Raw genomic sequence first — 21,054 nt, forward strand, 5'->3', positions numbered from 1 at the left:
TTTGGTTGCTATTAAATGTAGGGACATACTTTTTTTAATTATTTAGTTTGTCCACTTTTATACATTAAGCAATCTACTCAGTAGGCTAACTGGGCACACATAGTTGTGACTTGCTAAGGAAAAAATGTAGGTTTTACTACATGCAGAGAACTTTTGTCTGTCACATCAATATATCTGGAGGCTTATGATTTAAGTCATACACTTGTGTAGTTGTAGTGTAAACATTAACTGTATCTCACATGTGGCCCATGATTTCCACTCCACAGGTGCATTTCCCGCATCCAAGTTACCATGGCTTTAATGAATGAACTTTTAAGCATGTTTCTACCATTTCCCAACAAAGGCATAACGATTTATGCGATGGTGCTTTTATAACACAAGTTAAAACTAATGAAATCAACATCTTCTAGAATGTGTATCCAGAACGAATCTGACTAAGAATTACTGTATCCTAGGCAATGTGTAGCTATACACACACTAATCATATTGAGTAATTCCTGTGCTTTGCCTACTGCTGTTTGTTATAAGTAGAATTTTAATAGCTTTTCCCAATACAATTTGAATAACCAATTTGCATATGGTACATAAATCATGCTCCTTAACAGAAAAAGCATATTGCCAGTGGAGTAGCTAGGCACTTGGCCACCAGTGGCGGTCCCTAACGTTGCCGTCCTACAGCCTCACCGAAGAGCGGGGATGCTGGTGAGCTTTCCCATGTTTGCCGCCTCTGCAGAAAATGTATGTAAGAGTGGGGGGCTGCCATACCCAAATAATGTGGTGCCCCTCTTGTTATGCCACTCCATATTGCCTTCTGAGTGAGACTGGGAGAACCACATGCTCAACGACCAGTGTTAAACGACCAAGAGTAGAAAAAAATCTCCATTTACTAACCATACAAATAAATAGTAGTTTATTTAAAACAGTCATCACAAATTCGCAGTGATCAAACTTCTGATTTATAAACATTTGGCCACCTGGGCTAGGCCCACAGATCCTCACACACCAACGAAATACAAATAGGTCTAAAACACCAGCTAGGTGACAAAATGTAGTTGAATGAACAGATAAAGTCCCTAAAGTGAATACAATCCATCAGATCGGCACCACCCTGTTAGAAATGACATTCTTTGGTGTGGTCTTCTCCCAAACCTTTTGCCTTCTACTCTCCTGTTTGCTGGAATTTGGTTTTGTTGGCTTTATGACTCTGTTAACTATACCACTCTAATCAGCACTAATGTGCTTGTGTACACTACTTTAAATATGGTAATCTCAGCTTACACCTGATTACTACATTTAACTTACTTATATGTTCCTTGTAAGCTGGTACCATAGGTACCCAGGGCCTGTAAATGAAATGATGTTAGTGGGTCTGCATCTCATAGAATGTCACCCACTTAAGTAGCCCTTTAAATCATGTCTGAGACCTGCCATTGCATCCAGTGTGCAGTTTAAAATGCCAATTCAACCTGGCAAGATAAACCTTTTGCCAGTCCTTAACCTCCCTGCTAGTCCTGTTAGCCTTAGGCTAATCTTCCCCCAAACATTTTGCCTTTTTCCTCCATTTTTTCTGATCTCGTTTGTGCTGTCCATAGGACTGGGCACTTTACCACTGCTAACAAGTGCTACATTGGATTTGTTCACTTCTTAAAACATGGTAACATTGGCATACTTAATTTACTTATAAGTCTCTAGTATGTTGGTACTACATGTACCCAGGGCCTTTAAATAAATACTACAAGTGGGGCTGTAATACATATTTAACCCCCCACTTAAGTGGCCCTTTAAACATATCTCAGAGCTACAGTTGCCACTTGTGTGTCAGTTGAAAACTGCCCTTTCGACCTTGCAAGATAAACCTTTTTCAAAACTGGCTGGTGCATCATCATGCACCAGTTACAAGCTGCAGATCCATGTTAACCTGAGTCACACAGGTAAAAAAACACAATAATCCAATATTCGTAAAATAAAACATATTTATTCCATGTTCTTCAGTGATTTTCAAATTCGTAATGGAGGTGACGTAATTCCAAGCTACAAATGGTAAAGACATGCCCATCCAGGCTTTATCTTACAGCACAATGGAATTGACAGTGCATTCTGGTTAACCATGAAGATATTCACCCAATGCATTTTGGACATATCTGTGATAAGATAAGGAAAAACAACCTTTACAACGCAACCATTACATCGCACTACACTTACACCGCAGGCATTACATCGCACCATCCTTTACAACGCATGATACTACCATGCAGGCATTACAATGCATACCATTACAACGCATACCATTGGAGTTAGAATAGTCATTTTTAACCCCTACACTATCCAACACATACCCTACTGTTGCACTCCCTGAACTTAGAATAGTAATTTTTACCCCTACACTATCCAACACTTACCCTTCTGTTGCACCCCCTGGAGTTAGAATAGTATTTTTTACCCCTATACTATCCAATACTTACCTTAATTGCAATGTAATGGTATGCGTTCTAATGGTATGCGCTGTAAAGGTAGTATGCAATGTAATGGAATGAGTTGTAAAGGTAGCTTTCAAAAATGCGATGTAGTGTCATGCGATGTAGTGGAATGCGTTGTAGTGGATGTTGCGGTGTAAAAACTGTGTTGTAAGTGCATGTGTTGTAAATGTATGCGTTGTAATGTCATACATTCATAAGATAAACCTTTTGCAAATCCAAACTCTCCTTTCTAATACACAGTCACCCAAAACTGAGGATACAGAGTATTTACAACGTTGCACATGTACTTTTAAGTTTTACATGCCCTGGTAGCAAAAAACTCTTTAATTCATTTTTCACTACTGCAAGGCCTACCTCTCCCATAGGATAATATTGGAATTACCTTGTTACATTTAATAATCTGTAACCTACTAATGGGAGCAGGTAAACACTTCATGTTTGGTGTCTTTGAAATTCTATGAAAAATCCTATCTCATGCTGGAGTTGTAATTACAATTATGAAAAATCCACTTTTAGAAAGTTGGCGGTCACCTACGTTAGCTCTTTGGTCCCTGCAGCCTTGATCTGGGGCACATGACAGGGTGTAATTAACAGTTGGGATTTGTTCATTCCTTCTAGACAGCCACTCACAATAGAGAGCTTTGATGTGCCTATATGGGACATCACTGGCAGGGTGGGAGGGAGCAGCTGGGCCCTACTCACACTTGAATAGGCTGTGCCCTGTCTCCACATAAAAGGCTGCATAGCCCCTGTAGTTAGTCTGGAGCCAGGGCAAGTATGGGAGGACACATGTACACTTCTAAAAGCTTCTTCCATTCCAAAGGCAGAACTTGGTATAGACAGTGAACCTCAGACACCAACTCTTCAGTACACTTCTGGACCTTTGGAAGACTCTGACAGGAAGAAAGATGCTGTGCTGCTGAAAGGACATCACAGCCTTACAGCCCTCCAGAACCAACACCTCACCTCTAATGTGAGACGCACCCTTGACATCGACCTTCGCATAGCAAAGTCCTTGTCGACAGAACCCTTGACGATGATGCAGGTTCTTACATTGCAGCTTCACAGCTCTTTAGAACTGACACATTGCCTTGCTTGCACAACTCATCCTTGCTGTGTGAACTCACAATGCTCCACAACCAGGATTTAAGGTACTCATGTTCAGCTGGCCTATCTGAACCCCTGTAACCGGCCCAAGCTTCATCACAGTCGGCCAGGACTTGTGACTTTGTACCTCTCCCACGCAGATATCCACAGTTGACTATACTTTTTGGAGCTATTTTTACTGAAATCTTAAAACCTTCAAATCTCAGGTTCAAATGCTTGAGTTTTGTTATCTTGGTCTTCTTTTATTCATTAAAAATGACTCTATTTTTCTAAACTAGTGTGGGTTCCCTCTGTTATGTGGTTTTACTGTGTTGCACAAATACTTTCCACATTTCCCCTGAGTTAAGCCTTACTGCTCTGTACTGGCAACCCAAGGGTTGATCACAGGTAATTTGAGGTTTGTTTGTGACTTTACCCTGACAAACATTGTGTTTCCTTCTTGAGCAGGGTTTCGCCCCACCCAACCAGTAAGTAACCTAATTTCATATGCTTCCTTTCAATACATATAAGTCACCCCTAAGCGGGCGCTATACAGCTCCATAGGGCAGGCTGCAGTGTATTTGAAAAGTTGGACATGTACTTTTAAGTATTTTATGTCCTGGTGATAAAAATCTGCTAAATTAGTTTTTCGCTATTGTGAGGCCTACCTCTTCCATAAAATTACATTGGATTGCCCTATTACATTTATTGTGTGCTAACTTTTAATTGGGAACAGATAGAAATGTCATGTTTGGTTTCAACAGAATTGTAATCTAAACCCCTTTTTATGAGACCCAATTCATAAAATGCCACTTTTAGAAAGTTGGCATTATCTTGTCCTAATATTTGGTGCCTGCAACCTGTTGTCCTCGGAAAGGAAATATTTGCTTGTATTCCTTCCAGACAGTGTGACAGAGGGGGACTAGATGTTTATAGGATAGGGCCTTCCTGCCAGAATGGGTAGAGCGGAGCTGTTCCCTGCTCCAATTACATTTCAAATGGGCTACCTCCAGCACACTGGCAAAGAATTTGACACCAGTCCTTTGTCACACTAGACCTGCACAAAATTCATCCTTGCATCCAAAATAGATGTAAGGAGGCATTTTCGCACTAAGGAATACCACTAAATGCAGCAGAACATGATTCGCAATCAGCTACTCGGCTCGCTAAATGTGTGCTTACAGTAGGATTTCCCCTCAAATTATGCAAGCAGGCGTAATTGTGCAATTAGCTATAATTCCGCGTCTGCCAAATATCTGAATTTAATTACTCTGACCTAATTGAAATTCCACAAAGGCCTAGTTCTTGCAGATTGGTAAATTATGAACAATACATTTTTATCACTCTTTACGATCATAACTTCCATTAGCAATGCCATACAAAAATATTTTAGTAAATGTGAGTGTTCTACAGGCAACACCATGGATGAGAGGTGGTAAACTTGTGGTACAGGTGCATTTATCAGAATGTTTTCTGGTCTACGGCCTCTGTTGTTAAGAGCCATGAGCAAGCTAGCAACTATCATACATAATTTTGAGATCAGATTTAAATCAAACCCTATAATAGACACAATGCTCCTAGCAAAGAGAGACAAATATGCCTACCTGATGGAAATTATGTACTGCTTGGGTTATTGTTCTTGCCCACCATACGACACCACAAGATATATAAGGCAGGGATAATCCTTGCATGGTTACTTCCGAGCAAAACCACCAGCAGAGAGCTAACTGGGGTATTTCTGAGACCTGCACCCCATAATATAAGAAAGAACAACCTTATTAGTAGCATTTAGGGTGTCCCAGTACAGCCCGAAATAAAAACAAAACTTTCTCAGCAAAAGATCACAATAGGCATCCACTTAAACAGGTAAACGACCAACAAACAACATATCTCAATAAATGCTAACTCTGTGGCGCATGCTTTTATTAAGTAAATTTCATTAATTAACATTTTGTATTTTTTAGCATCAGGTTGTGGAGAGAATATATTTTCCTCAAACCATCCAACCAACTGGTCAACAGCTATTATGGCCTGGTACAAAGAAGTTGATAAGTTCACCTATGGTACATTAACTGGACCCTGGTATGCCGTTGGCCATTACACGCAGGTAGTGAACATTCTGCTTTTACTTGTTTTTGAGTTCTGCCGTTTCTAAACATAGTTACTTAAAGCAGATCTTGATGGATAGAAGCTCAAATTACCTATATTTAACCGTGACGTCTACATCTATCAATGTCAGAAGCAATCTTTTAACTCATTGATCCATCTCACTAGCAGTTAGGAGGTATTTGTTATTTTATGTTATGTTAAAATTATTTGTAGAGCACACTTACACCATTCGGTTTCTTGACGCTAATTATAGGAAATAGCCTGTAGCTCGCTGATTCACTCATATGCTATGGAGAACAGCCACATTTTTATGAGTCTCTGTAAAGATTAGTCTTAAAATGCAGAAATTGAAGTAAAGGAATTTTAATCAGCAGCACAACATACATCCAAGTAAGTAGGCATCCAGGTTACAACTGCCTTACAAAAGGAGAATGCTACATTAGCAAAACTCTGTTTGGAACATTGAGCCTTGCAAGAACCATAACAAGTCACATGCCTTAAAGGCATACTGACTTAAAGGGGATAACAAATATAAAACATAAAGCATAAGATGTAACACATCTCCCTCATTTAAAGGAAACTTAAAAGAAAACATAACAGATACTAAACAATGCAAAAACATGGTTATACAAAATCTTGTAATGAATTGGGCCTTTTCCTTACCCGAACATCTTTCTTGACTCTGAAAGCTTCTGAATCATACTTTCCTACATTGTGACTCTTTTCATTTTGAATGTGAAATGCTTGAGATTGTTCAAATATTTTTTGGGGACATTTAGCAACCTTCCTAGAATTCCACACTTTACCATCTTGGGTGACCACTGTGTTACTGAACACTTTCTTTATTTGAATCGGTCTGCCATACTTGCTCATACCCTTGCTGACCATAAAAGGTCTTAAAATCCCAACCCAATCACCTACTTTAAAATCATGTTCCTTAGCTTTCCACCTATTGTTGTACCATGAAGAAACGCTGTCTTGCTTACAACCAATTTTATCAGCAACTGCTTGGATATCAATATTGTCTACTTCCAAGTTCCTGCATTTCTCCTTAAACCACCATGGACAAATGTCTGAAGCAGGATCTCTTCCTTTAACCAATTTAAAAGGACTAATCTCCGTAGTAGTGTGTGGAGTAATGCGATAATTCCATAATTTTTCCCTGAGAATATTCAACCAATTTCCTTTCCCTTTGACAGCATCAGTAATAAAATTCTTTAACACACGCTCAACTTGACCGTTCTCATGAGGCTCGTAAAGAGATGTGCGAACATGTTTGATCTTACAACTCTTTAAAAATTCCTCCATTTCTGCAGAAATCAACTGCACACCATTGTCAGAAATCAAAGTAGCAGGACAACCTTCTCGTGCAAACACCTCCCTAAAAAAACAAATCACAGCACTTGTAGTAGTCTTCGCAACAAATTTAACTTCTGGCTACTTCGAATGATAATCAATCATAACAAGAGCAAAACGTGATGTTTCAGGCAACATAGCGAAAGGTCCAGAAATATCATAAGCGATCTTATTCCATGGCACTTGAGGCCACTTCACAGGTTTTAAAGGAGGAACATGTACTCTTAACATCTTATCACTGTCACAACATTCACCACACTCTCTAACAATACGATCAATTAATCTGTCCATGCCTGGCCACAAAAAATAAAGTCTAATCAACCTTTTCATTGCTGAAATTCCAGGGTGTGTTCTGTGTGCCAATTTCAAAATCATCTCCTGTACACCATGGGGTGGAATGCATTTACCAGATTTAAACAGTAAATCACCTTCACACAATAATTCATCCGCTACATTATAATATGGTAATAAATCAGATCTAACCTTATTCTTGTTTGGCCAACCTTCCAAAACACATTTTCTAAGAAGAACAAATCTGTCATCAGCAACTTGAGAATCAAGCCAAGTTTGTTCAGTGATGTCCTGATATTGGGAAGGAAGGAAATCAGTCACACTCAAAACAAAATCCAAATCCCTAATGGCATTAGTTTTCACAACAGTATCTTTACAAGGAAGCCGTGAGAGGAAATCTGCAGTGGCATTTTTTTCCCTGGGATATATTCCACAGAGAAATTGTACTCTTGACGTTTTGAAGCCAGACGTGCAATTCTTGCCGTGGAATTCCAACCTCCACCAAGCGACAAAATGTGAAATAAGGATTTATGATCTGTCCTGAGAATGAATTTGCTGCCCCAAACATATAACCTATAATGCTCAACCGCCCACACACATGCGAGCAACTCTCTTTCAATAACTGCATACTTGCGTTCCGCTTCATTAAGTGTTCTTGAAGAAACAGCTACACTCCATTCAATATTACCATCATATTCGGACAACACAGAACCTAAACCATACAAACTGGCATCAGTGGTAATAATGCACTTATAACCTATTCTAAAAGGTTTTAAAGTGGGAGCAGTTACAATTTCATTTTTGATGTCTACAAAAGCATTATTCTGCTCATCCATCCACTCAAAGATAGTCCTCTGCCTAAGTAGCTTCCTTAAAGGTTCCATTTTGGTTGCGAAGTTCTTAACAAACTTGCTGTAATATTCGCACATGCCTAAAAAGGACAGAAGTTGCTCCCTATTCATTGGAGCTGGAGCTTTAAGAATAGCCTCCACATTGGATTGTTTAGGAACTAAACCCTCCCCAGAAAGGGTATGACCCAGATATTCTACAGATTTACAAAACAACTTGCATTTATGTGCTTTTAATGTGAGAGCACTGCTCTCAAGTTTTTTTACAAACTTGATCTAAATGTGCCACATGGTCTAGAGTATTTTTTGAAAAGACCAAAATGTCATCCTGGAAGCATTTGACAAAATAATCTAAGTCTCTAAAAATTTGAAACATTACTCTCTGAAAAACAGAGGCGGCTGAAGCCAACCCAAATGGCATCCTTCTATATTGAAACAGTCCCATAGGTGTAATGAAAGCTGTGTAGTGTAGTTCCTATTATCCCAATAGGCTCTGCGCATTGGAATAATACCTTCAATAGTATAGGCCTAGACCAGACGTTAACTAGGTCTTCTATTGTCGATATTAGACTTAAAGTTTTGGGTTTGCCAGCTAGCTCAGAGTTCACTAGAAACTTTCTCGAATAGGCAAGGAGGAGTTGAACCTCCCTGGATAGACAAGAAGGGATTTAGTTTCTGACAACCATAGAACATGACAACTTTGCACGTTCCTGTGCCGTAGTGTGGCTTAATCAGATAACGGTTCCTGCATCATGGGGGTTTTCTGCCTCATGGGATGGCTGCTAGTTAACTTGTTAACCAGAATAGGGTCAGGAATAGGGGGATCGATACAGAACCTATAGGAATACATCACACCCACTCCACGCTAACTATGGACATATTTACGAATCTATGCATAGTAAAACATACTGTAGAGTATCGTGTATACCTTACCACCCCAAAATACATAAATGCATTTTGAAATTATCAAATATACGGAAAAAACAGTCACATGTAATATATGCACTCAAGCTGTAGAATAATGCTAAAGTAATCACGCATATCTATACATTATCATTAATTTGTATATGAGAATTTACACATGAAATGGCTCTTAATACAGAAAAAAAGTTTCGAGACCATTCCATCGCAGAATAAAATAATTATGAACATACCAGCGGGCAGCTAATGTCTATAAACTATCTAAAATTAGAAGTTTTAGTTCTCTAAGAATAGTTCTTACTTTAAGCAGAAGATAAGTGTCCTGAAAAATATGTAAAAATATTTTGGGGCTGCTGAAAAAATCGCTGTCCGTGAACTGGAAGGAAAATTGTTCATGGTATTTTGCTATTCTAGTTGAAGGCCAAATTCAGGGAACGCCGTGTGCGAGCTTGCTCAAAAGTCTCTATTTCTGCTCTGGTGAGAACATCATATCATTTAGACTGTCGAAAAAGCTGTCAACAGCTTCCTGGGAGAGTTCCACTAACTCGGAAAAGGATGTAACCATGCATTCGTGCGCATGATTGTCTCCATTGACGTTTTGATTAGTATTGCTGACAGAAGGTCGTACCTGATCAATGCTGCTTTCATCTTGAACTTCACTACCCCTCAATCGTAGTGGTGAAGCTTCCATGAATGCCGTCATCAGGATTGGTAGCCGTTGAGGGCAGCACAAAGCATGAGCCTTTATTGGACTCAACAATGTTTCTGCATCCATTGGCGCATCTGATTGTAGCGTCAGACAGGTGTCTAACACGCATTCTTCTCCGCATAGCAGGCACCTTAATACAGGTAAAACACATCGATGCCACATTGGTCGAAATGAAAGAAACCAAGTCATGTTCAGGTCTCTAAGGCGGGATAGTCCCAGGATTTTTAATATCCGGTCCCGGTATCCAATGGCTAGGATTGTTTCTTCCCTTGTCGCAGGTGTTTTGTCTGTGACATGGTTTGCCATAACGAAATATAAGGACTAAGAATAGTATTCCTGCAATTAGTCCCAAAATGAGGGGAAGTCCGCCAAAAATCGAATGGACGAAATCTGGAAAAATACCCAGTATGGCTTTGAATGGTGTTAATGCCATTGAAAATACTGTGTTAAATACTTTTGAGACTCCACTGGTATCAGAAATATTTAAGATTTCATTCAGGATTTCTGCGAAATGTATGGGGGAATTAGTTGATAACAATGAGTGAATCTCTGCAGTCGTCCTTGCGACTAGGAGATCATACGTTTCTTTTGATGACGTGAGCCTGGTCGGCGTCTGAAGAAGCACTGTTTTCATTCTGCTTAAAGTATCTATTCGAATAGAAGTAATTTTCAAGTTGGGCCATGCCCTTGCCTCCCTGTCTGGAAGGGAGCTGGGGAACAATAAGCGTCCACAGCACTTGACCTTCGCAGTCGTAGTTACGAGATAAGGAGTCCCGGGCATAAGACTACAACATCTGCGGTCCACAATTAGAACGTAACTCCCATTATAGAGTCTTTGAAAGAAAGGTTCTATCTCTGTTGCAGGTGCGCCTAGCTGGTGACATGAAAGGTTATTTGAGTTCCCTTCACAGGCTCCATGCAAACTAATTCCATTACACAGAAGTGTACCACTCAGTGACATCGCACAATTATTGCCACTAAGAAACACTTTCTGTCCTTTATTACTGACACATGCATGTGAATAGGGCAAGTTCCATGTTGTTTTAATGTACCCTTTTCCCAATTTTTCGTACATGCCAGCCTGTATATATTTTTGGCAGTATTGAAACCTGAAGGTTGATATTGGAATATTAATTATCCCATGTATTATCCATTCACTGACAGGTCGTTCTGACATTGTCACTGGTAATCTCTCGAGTTTCTCAATGCTCAGGATTGTATAATCAGCTTCCTTTTGTGCCATACTGATTTGTTTATCAGTGAGGTTAAAGATATTGAATAGTGACGTTGTGTTGATTAAACGCCAAGGCACATAGCCTGAACGCAGATTTTGTAACGTCCAGCCAAGCTGTACAATAGAACGCAATTGGGACTGACCCTGTTGTAACAACAGTAAGTCTTGCGATAATATGTCGATTGCTGAAGACACAATGCTGTCCAGAGAAAAAATTCTGGAGGACAGAGTCATTAACCCATTGTCCACTACAGAGAGTGATTTTTCCAAATTAATACGGTCAATTTCCCGTATACTTTCTGCTGTCTCAATTTGAGTCACCTTCCAGGCCTCGTTGTATGCTGCATATACAGAGGCTGCTATGAAACGTTTCTGACGCTGTTTGCGCGGTCCCATAATGAAATCACGCAAGTCAGCACCATCAGTAAGTAAAGTTAGGTGTTGCTTAATTTCTGCCAGTGTGGAAGTTTGTAGCCACTGAAGGCATAATTTGCCCACACTGTAGGTGGTTATTATCCCTGGGTGTTGTCTTTGGGAATATCTAGGGTCTGGCCTGGTCATTTTGAACCCCTGTGTTTTGTTCAGGAATCTGTCTTGACAGTTATTAGTATCTGTGGGCCAGATCAACCACTTTTTCCAATCAGGATGTGTTCTGTTTTGGTTTAATACATAATTTACGTCTATCTCTTCATCTGTAGAGTTATTGCTGTTCATTGTTGGTTTTGGAATAGACGGTTTATTTAAGTCTTTGATTTTGGCTAGGCCAAGACAGGTAGTTTGTTGAACAGTGTCATTTAAAAATATAATTTGTTCTGGGATCATGCAGGCTCTAAACAAAGATTCTATACCCTGTACTTGCCATTCTTTTGTACCCCAAACACTCTTTACTTCAACATTTTTGTCCCAATAATCAAAACCAAAAGTATTCATTTGTTCAAAGAATGAGTCTGAATATATCAATTTCGTGTTTGTTATCATGGTCTTTGTCCCTGTCTTATTTGACAATTTGAAATAAAATGTTTCAGCATTACTTGTGTTAAAACCTGAAAAGTATGAATATTTGTCATAAACGGTTCTTGAGCTTCCTTTTGGAGGGGTTGCACAATGTTCCCATTGATTATAATTTAAAACATTTCTAGGTTGTGCAGATCTATGTAGAAAATGGTTACCATAGTGGTTATAACAGTACATACTATCATAATTTGTCGAACCCTGCAAATAATCATGTTTGGTAAATTTAGCAGACATCACTAAGTCAGTCATCATATTATTTATACTTTCAAAGTCCCAATCATCAGCAAATGAGCTTGGTTTTACAAAGTCACTCAACAAGATCTTAATTTGGTGTGGATATTTCAGGATTTCAACCGGACCATACATTTCGTAGTCAGTGTTGTCCCATGCTACCCCACCCAGTATAGGATTGGCTGTGAAGTTGACTGAAGAAAGTTCTCTTTTCTCGACGTGTGAAGATGTGTGTGGTTTGAGGATCAAGTTGATTTTCTGACTTGCTGTGTCCATTTTAGCATATTTTCCCTCAATGAAGCGTCCCAAAGTTAGTACCATGATGAGCCAAAGTATGAGGATAAATGCACCAAAACCCACCCAAAATTCAATCCATGGAGAAATCAGATATGTTTCTTTCAGTTGTTTCAAAGGTACTTTAACTTTATCTTTAAAGGTTTTTGTTGATGGCTGTGTTTTTGATTCAGTGAAGCCTTCAGAGGAATCATCGAAGTTTATGAAGTAGCCGGATGCAGTTCTGTCAATTGTTCCAATTGCTTCAGGATTACTGTTTCTTGCATAGTCGTTTGTTACTTCATTATAGATTGGTGTGTCTCTGCTAAATGTTTTTATTTGGGTTTTCAGAGGTCTAAGTTCCATTGCATTGTTGCATAGTCCTTGTTGTAGTTCTGTAGGCGTTTCGAATGTGATTAGCCTCTTCGATTGAACCTCTGTGTTCGTAGCAAATCTTGGTGTTCTACTACTTATCGGGAGTCCACTTGGCCTACTATTTGTTATCGGCCACATGATTGTGGTTTTACCAGGTCGATGGATACAACTCGGTTCTCCTTTTTACCAGCAAGCGGCGGTAGTACAACTGATCTTGTCCCGTTGATGGACAAGACAGGAACTGCTTTTCTGTAAGAAGGCCCAAATTCCTTCTTTACCGCGATCTTTTCTCTGACTAGATCCCCGACTTTTGGAATCCAGACAGGTCTTGCTGGGACAGGTGGTGGTTCTTCAGTGGCTGTTGGCTGCTGTTTCAACTTTATGTTGCTCAGGTCTTTTCTTGTTTCGTTTAAGTCCTGCAAAATAGCCAAACGATCTTTGATATCAAAGCTTTTTTCCTTCACCACTGAAGTCTGACTGTCGAGGTCTAAGACTAACATCCTAGTTCCAAACAATAATTCGTACGGACTGAATCCCTTCAGAGAATTTCTTGGCAGGTTATTTAGACTACGTTGGACATTTATTAGATGTTTGACCCACCCAGCTCCCGAACCTAATACCTTTGCCGTTATAGATTGCTTTATGTCACGGTTTTTTCTTTCAACAATTCCGTTCCCCTCAGGGTGAAATGGACAAGAGTACCGCAATGTAACGCCCATGCTGACCATGGCCTCCTTATAAGCTCTAGAGCTAAAAGCAGGACCATGGTCCGAATGCAGCATGCCAATTGCGTATGTGCCGATAAAGACTCGCAAATCTTTTATAACAGTTCTGGCGTCAGCCGTTCGCTGGGGCCACATCCATATGAATCTCGTGCATGAGTCCACTGCAACCAAGATATATTTATAGTTACCATCCCTTTGTAAGGGACCACAGTGGTCTAGGTAAACACAGGCTAATGGTTTATCCAAGATTAGAAGGGGCGTCTGCGCTGGACGTCTCACCGTTGATACTTTCATTCTTTGACATATTTCACATTCTAAAACATAGTTCCTTGTTTGTCTTCTCATTTGTGGCCACCAGTATCTCTGTTTTAATAATGATACTGTGGCTGAGACGCCAGCATGTATAGAAGCAAGCCCTTCGTGTGCCGCTATTATCAGTCCTAACCTATGTTCCATGTTTGGAATTGCCCTATCCCCCACTCCAGGGATTCGAGCAAAAGGAACATTGTTTGCATCAGTTATGTATGAGTATTTTACTGGAAAGCCTTTCGGGAGTGTTTCTATCGAATCCTTTTCTGTAGCGCTGACAGCCTGTAATATTTCGCTGTCTATTTTTGTTTTTGACCGTGTGATGGCAGCTACGGAAGCCGTTAGCACAGCTGCCTTCGCGGCCTCATCAGCCAATGAATTCCCTGCAACGTGAACGCCATCACGTTGATGACTCAGCGTATGTATCACGTGAGTCTTTGGTAGTTCTTTTTGTAATAGAACTACTTGTTCCCAGAGCATCTTATGCTTGATTGTGCCTCCTTTTGCATCCTTAAAGCCATTCTGAAGCCAGATCTGCAAGTATTCATTGTAAGACTGAACGCAGTAATACGAATCGCACACTATGAGTGTGGGGAATTCTCGATCTGTATTTTCAAGCGCCATCTTAAACGCCAGTAGTTCAGCTCGCTGAGCTGTACAATCTCCTAGAGATTGTGTCTTAGTGATAGCTGGTTTGAATTTTCCTTCGTGCCAGCGACCTTTAACAATCGCGCACGCAGCACTGTAAGCTTGTTTACCCCCTACTGCGGGTTGTGCTGATCCGTCTGTATATATTATACAGCCGTAATGTTCTAGAGGCAGAATTTCGGTCGCGGAGGACATTCAAATTCATATTGGAGAAATTCTTGTGTTTTTAAGTTAGGATCAAATTCGTATGCCACGTCTGTTGCAGCAAGAGAATTAGCCCATTGTATCCATCTCGGATGGAGCGCTTTAGCATTTGGAATGCTTGCTTTTGTTACAGCCTCTAGGGCTGGTATCGGTGTCACGATTATTATTCGTTTTCCTTGTGCCAGGGCTCGTTCTTTTGCTATAGCTGTCTGTGTTGCAGTAAGAATTTTTTCCGTTGGGCTAAATTTCATTTCAGCCTTAGTGTACAAGTGTGATTTGAATGCAATTGGTACCTTTTCTCCCTCATTAGAGGTCAGGTATGTGAATCCGCATCTTCCTGGGATGACTAGAATCACTAGATTGCGTGTGTTATCACGTGTTTCTAATTTTGTTTTAATTAACATGTCTGTTTGTAAGGATCTCAAAATTTCTGTGTGTATTTGAGTCCAATTGGTTCTTTTAAAATCTGGTTTTATTAGATCATAAAGGGGTTTGACCCTTTCTGCGTAATCTGCAATGTATGTTCTTCCGAAATTTAGGAAGCCTAGAATTGACTGTAGGTTTTTTAGTGTTCTAGGTGCTTGGAGTACGGCACATTTCTCTAGGAAATTGTCAGCCAGGCTTTTGCCTTCACTTGATAATTCGTATCCTAAGAACAGGACTGTTAGATGGGCAATTCTAGATTTTTTAAAGTTGAATTTGTAACCCTCTGCTGCGAACCCAAGTATTATGGTGTTCACTCTCTTCAAGTGAGTATCCAAGTCATCATCTGTTAGGTATATGTCGTCGACATAAGATAATGCCTCGTCATCATATGTTTGTAGTAATTCTGTTACTCTCGCTGAGAATACCCCTGGGCTATTCTTGTACCCCTGGGCTAACCGACAGAATTGTTTTTGAGTGCCATTTATTGAGAACGCAGACAAATATCTGCTCTCTGGTGCTATGTTTTGACAAAAGAATCCATTAGAGATGTCTAATGTTGTTTTGTATTTTTTGCGCACTATGTTATTCATTAGTGCAGCACTATGCGAGTTTTGCACTGCAAATGTTTTGCAACATGAGTTAAGGTGTCGGTAATCCAAAACTAGACGATATGAATTGTCTGGTTTGGAGACCGGAAACAAAGGGTTGTTCATTTGTGAGGTGCAAGTTTCAATCACCCCCTGGTATTCTAATTGATCTAGGATTTCTTTTACCTGTTTTTTAGCTTCTTGCTTAATTGGATACTGTCTCTGTGCAGTAGGTTGTGATTTTAACTGGATTCTGTGAGGAGGAGAGTCCTCATCCCATCCTACATGATTTTTATATAAAGCAGGAGCATGAGCTAATGCCCACTTTCTGGCAAGTGTGTATTTTTTATGAATTGGGATATGATTTGAGAAGGCAGGCATCATTATTTCTTCGCCATGAGGGCACTCCCTGACAAACTCTGGTGGCCAGTCTTTTTCAGCTAGAAGGATGTCATAGCCCTTGGAGAGATTATCCCAAAATAGTCCCCTTATTTTTCTAGTCTTATCCCCTTCTATACGTAAAGTTATTTCATATATTTTGTGAGGTTTGCTAACTCTGGTGTCTGCAGTTTCCACTTGAAGATATTCATTCGTGTCCACTGTCTCCAGAAGATTCATAAGGACTTTGCGAGCTATGCTCACTTCTGCTGCGCTGTCTAGCATTGTCTGAGCCCATTCTCCGTTTTTCAGTTGTGTCCTCAGTATTCTCGGCATTGTTAACTACCTTGATACTGGCTAACTTCTTTTTTGGAAATTGTAGTTTCTTTTTTAGATGAGCAGATTCCTTGTCTTTGGACTTGGCGTGCTCTTCTCTTTGTTCTGATCGTCCTCTTCTTTCCGATTTCTGCGAGGAAGTCTGAAAAGATTGAGAGGGACGTGTATCAATGTCTTGATATCTATCAGGCTTCTTTATATTATCCCTATTTCTAAGGTTATATCTTTTCCCAGAGGGGTCACTTTGGGGTGACCTGTGTCTTTGGTTCGGAGATTTTTCTCTCCGCCGAGGAGACCTTCCTCTGGACTGGAATTTCTTTTCTTTAGGATTGGATTGTTTGTTTCCATCCCAGCTCTTTTTTTGTGATGTTGAATTATTATTAAAAAATATTTTTCCAGGACTTTCAATCAGTTGTGGTTTTACTGGTATTCCACCTAAACTATCTCTACCTAATTCCTCATAGGATTTTTCTATAATTCTGGCAATTTCAGCTGGTTGGTCTGCTATATCTGTCTCCTTTAACCTCTGGCGGATCGCCACGTTTGCTGCTTCTCCCTTTATGTTGGCTAATAATATAGCCGAGACCTGCTTGAAGTCTTTTAGTAATTTCATACCAAGAGTTAAAGCGGGTTCTGGACCGTATTCGTCTTGAATTTGTTTTAGCACATCTGGTATTACCGAAATGGATGGAACACCGTGCGTTTTTGTGTAGATGGAAGCAAAGACTGCACCCCAAGTGTCACAGTCCTCCACGTGTGGTGCGATTCCCATTGGAAGACAGATAGTCAGAATCCTGTGTTTTTCTAACGGGGTGGTGTCTGGAAACACCGCCTCTATTTGGGTGATTTTTTGTGCTAACCAGAATGGTATTTGTTCCCGTTTAGCTGGTACTTTACCTGGGCAGGATTGTATGTTCTGTGGTGTAATTTTATTTGTGTTCCCCTGATGAGGGGTCAGCTGCGGAATTTTAATTGCTGGTTGAATTGTTGAAGTCCGCATCACATATTGGACTAATTGTCTATGTAAATTGTTTTAGCTGTGTTAAAAGCTCTGCTGCAGACATCCCATCGATGTCTGGATGTGGTGTGTATCCGGCCACGTTGCTCCTGGTCTACCTAATGGACCGAGCCTGGTGATGTGATTATTATGTTTTAGGGCGCCATTAAATAAGAGCAGATGCTCTTGAAATTTAAGTGGTACTTCCACCTCCTCGAAAGGAGTGTACTCATTAGGAGGTTCCTCTGTTTTGTAATAGTGGAAGACCTTTGTTACAGCATTTGCTGCTGGAAAGTGTATCCATGAATAGAATACCTCTGTCTGCCGATATTCGTGTGCCTCAATTACGAATATGAATGTGCCACCTCTAGGTGTCAGTCCATTTTCTATAAGTTTTAAAGTTATAGATTTTCTTATGTTGACCGCGATGAGTATTATATCCGGGTCAGCGTCTTGCAGTGCATTATCAGCTGCTGCGAGTTCAGTTACTATTCTAACTGCCTCTCTTTCTCCTTCAGTGTCTGACATTGTACTGTCCAGAAGGTTATTTAGTTTGTTTTGCAGATCAGGTTCTTATGGAAACAAAGATTAGATGCACAATATTTTGGAACAGTGTATCCTTCAACGTTGACTAAACCAAGGACCATACATAGGAGTTTCCTCCTGCGAGGTCTGGCGGATATTACCTTTCACCCACTCCAGAGGTCTTTGGAGTATTATGGGAAAAAAGGGGTCTGAGTGAAAAAGCACGACTGAGTTACTCTAAATGTCTTACGTTAGTTTTATCGCCTATCCAAACACGTTGGGCGCCATGTAGTGTAGTTCCTATTATCCCAATAGGCTCTGCGCATTGGAATAATACCTTCAATAGTATAGGCCTAGACCAGACGTTAACTAGGTCTTCTATTGTCGATATTAGACTTAAAGTTTTGGGTTTGCCAGCTAGCTCAGAGTTCACTAGAAACTTTCTCGAATAGGCAAGGAGGAGTTGAACCTCCCTGGATAGACAAGAAGGGATTTAGTTTCTGACAACCATAGAACATGACAACTTTGCTCTCCCCTAATCAAGAGTGTATCTCTAGAGTCGTGTAAAAACAAAAGACGACTTATTTTACTCAGTCAGTACATGCATTCTTAGTCTCACCAGATTGTAGAGAAAAGGAAGAGACGGGCGTGTTCAATAAAAGATGGTATTTATTGATCAGTCTCTTTTCTCATACAAGAGAAATGGATCGATATTATTGCAATACTTATGGTTAAGTAAAGTGCATACATTAAAAGCAGAAGTATAAAATAATACTGTAAAAACATTGATATGGTTTCTAAGCCACATGATGGGTTAAAATGGATAAAATAGATACATACACATATACATTTGACTAATCGTACTCAACTGGTGTTTCTAACTACGCCTACCCCAGATGTACCTGACCTAAGCCTAATACGTGGGCGGGAATAGAAAGTAGCAGTTTAAGTTAAGTTTGTTTTGCCAAGTGACTGACTAAAGAATTCAGGGGTTATTCAGTTCTGTACCTGGAATCTAGGATGAATGAGGAATGGTATCTCTCATCTCTGGTCTCGATATTCCAGGCTGCCTGCGAGGGCTACCCGGAAGCGCCGGAGCTGTATTTCTCGGCAGGAGAAAGCAGCGTCTCGTTCTCAGCGCGTCAGGAAGGCGGGGCTGCGCCAGCGGGGTCTGCTCTGCTCTTGGCTTCGGCAAGTCTGGCTGCTCCGATCTCGTCACCACCGCGTGTGTTTGCATAGGGCAATATCGGTAATATTTATACCTTTAAGGTGCCGAGATTGACGTAAGGATGGACATAGATACGTCAATAAGGATGTCATACGACCTGGTCGTTAGCACATTCTTTTGCTGAAGTTCTCGGTGAAATCAAAACAATGGCCGCAGGGTTTTTCCCAGGTTGTCATAGGTTTGATTTGTTTTGAGAACTCCGTATGCCTTATCAGGGGCTGGAGGAATATCGCTTGTCTAATTAGATGGCAAGCGTTATGACCTAATCAGATAACACGTTCCTGTGCCGTAGTGTGGCTTAATCAGATAACGGTTCCTGCATCATGGGGGTTTTCTGCCTCATGGGATGGCTGCTAGTTAACTTGTTAACCAGAATAGGGTCAGGAATAGGGGGATCGATACAGAACCTATAGGAATACATCACAGCTGTATATTTCTTAGATTCCTCAGTAAGTTCGATTTGATGGTACGCTGACCTAAGATCCAGCATTGAGAAGATCTGTGCACCATCAAATAGGGAGACAAGCTCATTAATATTAGGAAGTGGGTGGCAATCAATAATGATGTTGGAATTAAGCACTCTTAAATCAATGCATACTCTCAACTTTTGATCAGGCTTCCGTACCAAAACTATGGGAGAAACCCATTCAGAGGATTCAATTGGTTCAATAATGTTATCTTTTAGGAGATCGTCTAACATTTCTTTTAATTCATTCCTGACATTCAATGGAACCCCTCTCAATTTTTGTTTAACAGGAAGTGCACCTTTCTTGAGTACAATTTTGCGTGCAAAATCTTTCAATTTACCCAATTTGTCACAGAAAGTTTTATCATACTTGTTACTCCAATATGACATGTCCACTTTACCTTCAACATCTTGGTATGACAAAGAATTGACCATATCTTGGTCACTACACAGTGAAACAGGTTCCTTAGCTTGAGGATTCAGTGTGATACCTAATTCTCATTGGTCAAGCCAACCAAGAACATTAACACCTTTAATAGCAATATATAACTTAATATTTGCTGACCTTCCTTTAAAAGCTAAAGGTACTCTAAAATAGCCTACAATATCAATATTGGACCCATTAAAAGCTTCAGCAATAATATCAGACTGTTGCAGATCAGAACATTTGTATACATCTTTTAGTTTTTCATCAAAATATTCCTTTGTGATTATGGTCCATGGAGATCCTGAATCCACCTTAAGTTCAATTTCAACCTTAAGAATGTGAAAAATGCACTTTGGAGATCTCATATAGTTTACAAGTACACAACTTTTTTGAACCATAGAAACAACAAATCCCTTGAAAACTTCATTATCCATATTCTCAGAGTTATTAATGGAAGACACTTTAGTAGAATCCACAATATTGGAGGAGGAACGTGATTGCACAAAACGAGGATTATGATGTCTTTCTCTGCAAACATTACTAAAGTGTCCAACTCTTTTACAAATATTACATTCTTTGTTGATGGCTGGACAACCCTGAAAAGAAGCAATATGAAATTTGCTACCACAGCGAAAACATGAAAAAGAGTTATTGATTTGATCCGTTCTCTTGATATTGAAATTAATAAAAGGAATTCTGTTTCTTCCTTGCGTAGGAATGGGATTTCTGACATCAACCTTAGGTTTTATAGCACATACTTCCTCCTCATGAGTTGAATCATTAGTGTTTGAGTTTTTTTAACAACGATGTTCATCCATTTCTCTGACATCTCTGTAGATTTAGCTATAGATATAGCTTCATCCAAATTAGGATC

At 40.0% G+C, this 21,054-nt stretch overlaps 1 protein-coding gene across 1 annotated transcript in view; it reads left to right on the plus strand.

The window, feature by feature from the left end:
- Positions 1 to 21,054, plus strand: part of LOC144762222 (cysteine-rich venom protein TEL1-like) — a 333,433-nt gene that overhangs the window by 74,156 nt on the left and 238,223 nt on the right. The window contains exon 4 of the mRNA XM_078647370.1: positions 5,528 to 5,670. Within this exon, the coding sequence (XP_078503496.1) occupies positions 5,528 to 5,670 (143 nt within the window). The remainder of the gene's footprint in view (positions 1 to 5,527; positions 5,671 to 21,054) is intronic.

This window comes from Lissotriton helveticus, chromosome 6, assembly GCF_964261635.1.
Source record: "Lissotriton helveticus chromosome 6, aLisHel1.1, whole genome shotgun sequence".
Taxonomy (NCBI): domain Eukaryota; kingdom Metazoa; phylum Chordata; class Amphibia; order Caudata; family Salamandridae; genus Lissotriton; species Lissotriton helveticus.